We start from the raw sequence: 9,052 nt of genomic DNA, 5'->3' as shown, positions 1-9,052 counted from the left end.
GTGTGTGTGTGTGTGTGTGTGTGTGTGTGTGTGTGTGTGTGTGTGACTCATGTGGAGGTAGGAGGAGGATGTTCTCTGTTTGCATCATGTACGTTCCAGGTACTGACAGCTAGCACTGAACCGTCTTGCCACAGTCTCTTTTTGAGACAAGTTCTGTCTCTATAGCCCTGGCTGGTCTAGAAAACTCTGTGTAAACCAGGTTGTCCTAAACTTCCACAGTCTCCTCGCCTCAGACTTCCTAGGGCTAGAATTGCAGGCACGCACTGGATAGGGAGGGCATGCCTGTTTTTGGTCACAGTGTTACATACCTTAGGTTCCATTGACAGGAAGAGGTGATCAAGTCAGGATAAGATGTTAAGAGCCATTACCTGATGTCTGGCATCTGTTCATTGATCTGACAAAGGGTGGCTGGAGGGACAAAGGGTCTGCATAATAAGGGATCTGGAGGGCCCGAGACCGAGGTTGGTGGGAACTGCTTGAGCCTCCCCGTAGCCTTGGAGCTCAAGATGCCTCAGAGCCTCGTGATGAATAATCGCGATCCTGAGACCAACACTGCAGTAAACCCTATACAGTATTAATAATGCGAGCAGTCAACACCCTTTCAGATGTGTCAAATACATCAATTATTAGAGAGCTGCTTTCTCTGCCATTTTCAATGCATGAAACTTTATTTATAAAAAGAAAACATCTTTTAAATCAAACTAAATAAAGAACTTCCTAGAATTTTCAGACAACCTCAGTTTCCCCTTAGATCTAGAGTGTAACCAATATGCATATTAGTTATTGATATGAAAAAATAGCTTCCCCATGCCATCTAGTTAATTTGAGTTTAAAAAAAAAACAAATGAACAAACAGAAAAACATATAGTTTTACTTGAACCATTTCTATAAAGAACAACATTTTGATTTCCTGAGGTGACACTATTTTACAAATTAAATTATTGGTTTTGCTATTGCCAAGATCTTTCTTACCATGGTGGTTTAATGATAAGCCCTTATTAAATAAATTAGTCATTTGAAAAATGTCTTTTGAGGAATTCCATGTTAAAAGAGCTTAAATGTTTTTCCTTATTGATTTAAATAACAGCCTTCATATTTTGTAGTCATTAAAAATCAAACAAGCAAAGCAGACTTTTTTATCACACTTATTATATAAATCCTATCCATCTTGGGTAATCACATATAATTAAAAAGAAGACAGGAAGGCAGGCTATAAGCATGGAAAGGAGAAGAGAAAGTAAAACGAGAAACGGAAGAAGCATTCCTTGAGACCCTCGATAACTACGTCTACCATTGCACCGTGCATCTTCTTAATGATTCTGTGTGCACGCATGGGTATTCTTAAATAAAAAAGGTGCACCTTGCTCTCCCTAACCTGCTTTTATCTTTTAGCTGAGTACTAGTAGGCTTTATTGTGAAGATGAATATCTGAGAGCTAATTGGGCGTTTAGATGGTGTCTCGCATTTCTTTAGGTTCTTAGCATAGTCTCCATTTCTTAGGATTTCACAGAAAAACCTAAGTGTTTCAATATTTAACTAAAATGTTAAAGCTGTGTAGATGTTGATTGTGGAGACTTTTTCTCTAGTGCTGGGGGTGTAGTGTTGTAGCTCAGGGCCTTCAGGTGCAAGCACGGTACAGCAAAGCTGCACCAGCAGCATAGGGATCTCAGTATTGCTGAAAAGTGGTTCTCTGTAAAGGTTATAGAGTTGCCATCCCACTACCAGAGTCCAAAGTCGGCAGTCAGTCCTGCTGCTTACCATGGTCTTAATTGGCATTCTTTCATTACCAGGTAGGGAAAACCTCTATTTCAAATGGTTTTTGAGATGATTCTCAATTTATATGATGCAATTTATATGATATGATTAAATTCTGCTCTCCTATAGATTTAAACAGGGTAACTGTGAGATCCCAGATGAACAAGACACGGCCGACAATCAGGCTTTGTTAACCATAATATGCTCCTTGTCTTTTCAGTCTCAGTGTGCACAGAGTCGCAGCCAGAAGTCATCCACTGTCTGAGACTGGCGCTGATGGATGCTGTCAAGGACACTGTGCAGCAGGTAATATCCGTGCTGAGGTGTGGGAGAAACCATGAGACAGACCTGAACAAGCCCCGCGTTCCCGATCATCTGCTTCAGAGCCTTCCACGAGAATGGGGTTATATTCCAAGAGAGTCCAGAAGGAAAGAACCAAGTAAAGGTGAGTACATTAGTTCCCTGAGAAAGTGTCCCCGAAAGAAACAGGCTCTCGGGTTATTCAGTTATATAAAATTTTAAAAAATTATAAGATCAATGATTCAACAAGTATATGGGGGCTTCATTCTGCTCTCACTCTAAGCCACACCGGCAATGCAGCTGGGAGTGAAAATGACCATATTCATCTTATTTTATTAGTGCTTCATAAAGTTTTGAAATTTGTTTTATTTCTTTATTTTTGAGACTATAATTTGATTATCACTTTTCTTCCTTTTCTTTCCTCCTTCCAAACTCCTCTCCACTATTCTTCAAATTCATGGTTTCTTTCTCTTCTTTTACTAATTGTTGTTGTATGCATAAATTTATGCTGATACATATATATTCCTGAATATAACCTGCTAAGTCTGTAGAGTGCTACCTGTATGTTGTATGTTCTCAGGGCTGACCATTTGGCACTCGACAATAAATTGGTGTGCTCTTTCCTGGGGAAGACCTCTCCTACCTCCTCTTTACTGCCTTTCAGTGCCTCGGGAATTTTAATCTTTTATTTTTGCCTTAGCATTCGCAGAAGTCACATGACCTTGCCCTACTTTAAATCTAGATAATGATCTGTGTACCCTCATGATCACACTTTTATTGTCTGTTTTGTTTTGTTTATTGTTTTTACCCCGCAACCACCACATTTCACTTTCTTTCCCCTTAATGCAGCTCATAGGCATCAACTAGCACTTCATCTGCTACTTGTAAATAGTTCTGATAGGATGCTCTTCCTCAGGCCTGAGGTTTTGTATTGAATCTATTGGTCTTGTTTTGAGTAATCCTTCTACCAAGTGTATTTGAGTCATCATGTATCTCTATATTCTCCTTTTATATTATTTATCTGTGTGAATCTTCTGTTTTCTAAAGTAAATCATCGTTTTGTATTCATTTTTAAAGAAGAATATGTTTCGACTCCAAAGAAACCCTTCCCACAATAAAACATTCCAGCTGGAAATCACAGAAGGGAGCTACAAGGTCCAGCCTTTCCTTCACTCTTCTCCATGGAGAGCCGAGAGAGTGTCACTCTTGTTCACCAGACTTCTATTACAACTCAAGTCAGTTATCTATGAGGGAACTTTTTAGTAAGGCTTTAATTTTGTTCCCGTCCTATCAAACTACCTTTGGATTTAATAAAGATACTTAATTTAAATTGGTAAATGTTTTTCCTTTTCTAAGCATTGTCCATTATTTGCAGGTCTTTTTCCTTCTGGCTGTTACTTCACTTTTAGGGATTCAGGAAGCTTTAACATTATTAGCTTGCTACACCACTTGATTGACCTGTTGGCTCAATTGTCCTATTGCAAATATTTTCTTTTCTAAAAGCATATTGGAACATCTCCAGACTATCTGAAAGAACTTATAAGTCACAGACGTGCTCTCTTTATATGTACCAGTTGCTGGGTCTTCCTTACTAATTAGTATTTTTCATATTATTATAAATTGGTGTAGGGCTACATTCTATAGACAGTCATAAAGAGGAGTCGGAGAAACTATAGACCATCATGTACATTTTAAATGTGAATGACAATGGAGGATCCCTTATTCTTGCTCTGAGTTCCGAAACTCTTTAGGAACCATCAAATCAGGACTTCTTGAACCTTCTTTCCTTTTTCACTCTTTATTTATTATTATTTTGGTTTTTTTTTTTTTCGTTTTCGTTGCCTTCATTCAACTTCAGTCCAAAAATATTAATATATACTTTGGTTCATTCAAGAAAGAGAATCTACATTCACATAATTTTTTACAATGCCTTGTTAAAATTATTCTTTTTAATTTATTGTTAATCTATTCTTGTTCTTAATTTATACATTAAGATTATTTTTACAGATATGTATAAGACAAAACTAGATATCAGGGTTTGGCCGTCTACATGTTTAGACATTCACTAGAGGTCTTGAAGTGCATCCTCCTTAGATAAGGACACTACTAAGGCCAGACAGTATTTACGTGCTGAGCACTCAGTCATCCATGGACTCGGGACATTTATATGTTTAAGATCACAGATACATGTGCTCTATCCCTCTGGTATGAGGACACTTGTATAAAGAAATGGCTGCAGACATCCAGAACATACATGTTAAAGAAATTAAGCGTTTATAAAGTTTTCCATGAAGATTGTCACAGTAAAGGGTTGAGGGTAGAGTGGGAGATGGGTAGGGAGACATGTGTCCTTCTTTAGCTTCCTGCTGTTAACAAGATTTAGTCTCTCAAATGATACATGATCTTATGCTGTGCTTTAACACTGGGAACACAGCACAGAGTACATGGAACCAAAGCAGAAATGCTGTCATGTATTCCATTGCGTATGAACACTTTCTCAGTCCTGCCACAAAGTGAAATAATAATTTGATCAGATTTAGAAAGAAAAAGTGTCGGAAAATCACCTGAATATGAGCTCCTGTATATTTTTATTGAATGTGAATTCCTTATGAGCTTTGTATCATGGTATATTAACTCTCAGTCTCAAGTTGTCTTGATTAGCAAAAGATTTCAAAAACTAAACATGTAACACATGAAGACAAACTCTGTAACTGTCCAGTGTGGAAGTCTAATGACATATGATCATGGTTTTTATAACTTTGTCTAAACAATGACAAATGCTTATAGAGGCCTGAAGAGGAGAGTTGTAAAATAATCCCACACTAGCTCAGACTGAGTATAATAAAGGGTTTTTTTCTTTAGGGGTAGACTCACAGATAACAGTCCTCTGCAGACAGGGAACAGCAACCTAATCCAAAATCCGGGAGAGAGAGAGATCAAGCGCATGCTTTATGTCAGCATTTATAGTATAAGAGGCCACTGCCAAGTGGGCTGGTATCTTAAAGGCTACTGGCTGAAGGAATTTCTACAGCCTTTTAAAACATATAGTTATAACTTGTTAAAAGATAAGTAGACATCCTTAGCTGTGTGCACAGCAGAGCACAGAGTCACTGTAGAGACAAACTAAAGTGCATTCCCATTTCTTCTTCATCAACAAATGATATGACGTAGAAATGAACACCACAAAATATTACAAAAGGCATGCAATTAAAAACACAGATTGTTCTCACACATAGCTCAGCTTCTTGGTATGTGCTCCATTGTGTTTAAGAGCAAGTATGTAAGAAACTGGTTTGATATTATTTCTTTGACAGCAGTTGAGTAAAATATCTATTTGAGATGTTGTTTTATCAGTAGTAAATTAGTATTTTTAATAAAAAGAATACTTTGTGGAAAAGATTTTTGTTGTAGCATTGGCTTCGACTGAACCAATGGATTCTGGAGCAAGCAAACAGATAACAGCACAAGGAAAGTGCTTCCAGGTATTGCAACCCTGGAGAAAGGCCAAGACTAAAAGTTCTGGAATCATCTAAAGGAATGAGCTTCAGGCTGGGGATACAGTTCAAGAGCACTTGTTTAGTATTCACTAATCCTTTATTGGATCTCCAGTGCTCATAAAACCAGGCTTGCTGTAGAACGCTAGCAGAAGGATCCAAAGTTTGATGTCACCTTGGCCATATAAAGAGTTTGTACACAAACTGGCATCCATGGGAGCCTATCTCAAAATGAAAGAAAATAGGTTAGCATAAAATCAAATAAAGAGTAGTTTTTAGCTAGGGACAAATATTCTCCCGGAGAATAGAGGTCGTTTTAATTGTCACACCTGAGGTGGGATGCTATTGGCATTCAGTTAGTGGAAACCATAAATGCTCCAGAAATTTATCCAGGTACAGAACAGCTTTCCTCAACAAAAAATTACCCAGCTTCCAGAGGCCCATGGTGGGAAACTGAGAAAATCTGCTTTAGAGACAGCATCAATAATCCTTCAAAGAAACAGCAGGAAGCAAATGGCATCATGTAGAGTCATCAGATCTACATCAGGGCCACCATCAAGCATCTACCACATTCAGGAGGTGTTAGAAGAACAAAGAGCTAGCATGAAACACAAACACACAACCCTGTAACGTGTGTATCCAATGAGTAGTCATTGAACAACTCTGGCTTACTGGTCGAGTGAGTACAGTGCAGCCCTGGTCGAGCTCACATTCTATGAATGGAGACAGATAAAGAGGCAGTGAATGATGTAAATGTTGGATGATGAAGGATACTGCAACAAAGGCCACAAACACAGGTTTCCCCTGGAAGAAAGAGATGGGTTTGAGATGGGAAGAGCACAGTGAGGCTGCTTTAGGTGGGATGGCTACAGAAACACTCTGAGGAGGTGAAGTATTTGGGAAGAAGGAAAGATGAGGAGCCAGTCAGTCCCTAGAAGACCGCAAGGGAGAAGAAGAAAGCATTTAAAGGGACTCAGCGATGTCAGAGGTTGTGGGGACTTTTGCTTAGTTAGCAGTGCCCCCAGTACTTCAAAGCTTAGATCTTAAAAAATAAACATATAAATTATAATTCTAAGTTTTCTAATTTTCATCTATAGAAGGAAAATCTTGCCAGAAATTTGGAGAGTCTTGAGTGCAGGAGTTCCTGGTAGAGTTCTGCTGGAGAGCATTAAGCACTTGTACGTCTTACTAATTTTCTCGACAAAAGTTCGACATCCACACACAGCAAACGCACGATGTGATGGCATGAGAATGCTAACAGTAATCATACCTTTTCTACCTTCTCTCCCCAGGCTTCCCACGGCTTGCTGCTCAGGCAGTGTCTGTGGTAATCAGCAAGTTACCTACGGTGATTGCATGCTTGCCTCCCACAATTAAATACTTCTTTTTTCTGTCTGAGAGGAAAATGTCAAAAAACTTGGCTGAATTGAAGAAAGCTGGCCTGCTTGTCTGGAACTTGATTGTAATTATATGTCGGATATTTGAGGATGGGAACACCGTGGAACGTTTAACAGGTGCCTTCCTTGACAGACGGAGTAAAGAGAAAGCAGCCTTCATCTCTGTGTGTTTGGAAAGTATTCTAGGAGAGAGAAGCCCTTGTCAACTGACCCAGAAGGTCATACTGAGTATTGAGCGGCAAAACCCCAACTGGATGGAGCATCAGCTTCTGAGAGCAAAGACACTGAGCATCAACTGGTAAGGCCACGCTTGTTTCTTACTCACCTGAGTCAAATGAATTCTCCATATCAAAGTCACCAATACATAACAGCAACAAAATTATGTCAGATAGGCAGCAATGGTCATTTGGCAAAAATAATAGGGCCTTTGAGGAACCCAGAAAAAGATAAGTACCCCCACTAAACCCTGGACTGTTAGATGTTCCTTGTAAAATCTGAACCCCATTGATATGCAGGAATACTATCCTGGTTTAGGTTCTATCTTAAAGTTTCTGATTAAAAGGGTGCAGCTCAACCAAGGAGAATTTAGTTTCACTCCTTTTCAGTGTGCAACTGGGTATCTAGTGCCTAGCCTGAGGCATTTTGTAAATGGAGTGGGTACAGATTCAATTAAGAAAGAATTAATGGATATAAAAGGCTTTTTATTGCTTTCTGTGTACCTGATTGTCAAAAAGGTACACATTTTTCATCTGGTAATGTAAGAATCCCAGAGGGCAACTGGGGCATATCACTCACAGGCTATAAACACACCCAGCTGTTTCAGGATGGAAATGTCAGCTTTCTCCTGGTTTGTCACCAGCAGCTAAGTGATTTGTGGTACTGCAAAGACTTTTAAGGGTCCCTGATGAATTCAAATATGTATGTAGAGTTCTTCTGTGTTGAGGTTAGTCTGTAGGTATAAAAACTGCATGATATTGATAAAGGTTCAGGTGGTCTACACATTATCAAGTTCATTGCTTGAACGGCCACACACCCTGCCCCCACCCACCCCTAGTTATTAAAGGTCTATCCATGTGGCTAGCAGACACTACTGTAACTTTCTACCTGAGATGACCAAAGGTCACCTGAAATATGATGACTTTTATTGGCAAATGACAGTGATGAAAAGCTCAGGCTTGAGAATCAGACGAGGAAAGAGGCATTCCTTATAAGTGGGTCACTTTTTTGCCTCACTTAGAACTTCACTTTAAGGATGATGCCAGTCTGGCAGAACTGTTTTGAAAACTGAAATAACAAAAATTTCAACATCCACTTGAGATCAAGTAAGCAACTTTTACCCATAAACTCTGTTAGAGGACATTGTGTGCTGTCAGATGTGGTGGTATGCACACAGGAGCAGAGACGGGCTCTACCTAGAGAAATCCTCTCCCCAAAGAGTCGGGGGCCAAAATACCCTGCACTCACGGATTAGCAGAATGGTAGCCTGCACATTTCTCTGGCCCTTGTTAATCTATGAGATTCCATATTATCCTGTGTGGTGAGTATTAAGTAGCCTGTTTTCCCTGATCTAGTCATATAGAAAACTAGATTATCATTTCGGTGTGTGCAGGGAAAGAATGACAGTAGACGTCAGGAAAATGCTTAGTGACATTGACAGTTAGTGACCTTCTTAATCTTTATTATTTGCATCCAGTACAAAACTACAGGCTTGAATCCAGTGAGTAAAAGATTAAAGTCAAATGTCATTATTTGTGGTAGTAGGTATAAAACAGAAAGAGAGTGAGAACAAAGAGAAGGTTAAAAATAGCAGATCTGAATCTGCTACGAAGTGAAATGTATGATATTGCTGCCTTAGAATTCCTATAGATAAGATATATTCAAAATAACACTTCTGGTCATTCCTAAGATAATCTTTCCTCAAAAGGTAATTCTTAAGTTCTAAACCACCACGAACAAACACCAATAGATTTAGTCTCTTTTCCAGTAGAACATTGTCTGGATAGGATGTAGCTGGTTAGGACACTGTCTGGATAGGATGTAGTTGGTTAGGACATTGTCTGGATAAGATGTAGTTGGTTAGGACATTTTCTGGATAGGATGTAGTTG

General features: G+C 39.1%; 1 protein-coding gene across 2 annotated transcripts in view; it reads left to right on the top strand.

Moving 5' to 3' along the window:
- The window catches only part of Kiaa0825 (KIAA0825 ortholog), a 309,933-nt gene that overhangs the window by 198,106 nt on the left and 102,775 nt on the right, over positions 1-9,052 (top strand). For both annotated transcript variants that reach the window (XM_026783754.1, XM_026783752.1), the window contains 2 exons: positions 1,976-2,200; positions 6,842-7,244. In XM_026783754.1, the coding sequence (XP_026639555.1) occupies positions 1,976-2,200; positions 6,842-7,244 (628 nt within the window). The remainder of the gene's footprint in view (positions 1-1,975; positions 2,201-6,841; positions 7,245-9,052) is intronic.

The sequence above is a fragment of the Microtus ochrogaster genome, chromosome 19 (assembly GCF_000317375.1).
Source record: "Microtus ochrogaster isolate Prairie Vole_2 chromosome 19, MicOch1.0, whole genome shotgun sequence".
NCBI lineage: Eukaryota > Metazoa > Chordata > Mammalia > Rodentia > Cricetidae > Microtus > Microtus ochrogaster.
The sequence above is the reverse complement of the archived record's forward strand: the minus strand, read 5'-3'. Positions and strand labels throughout refer to the sequence as shown.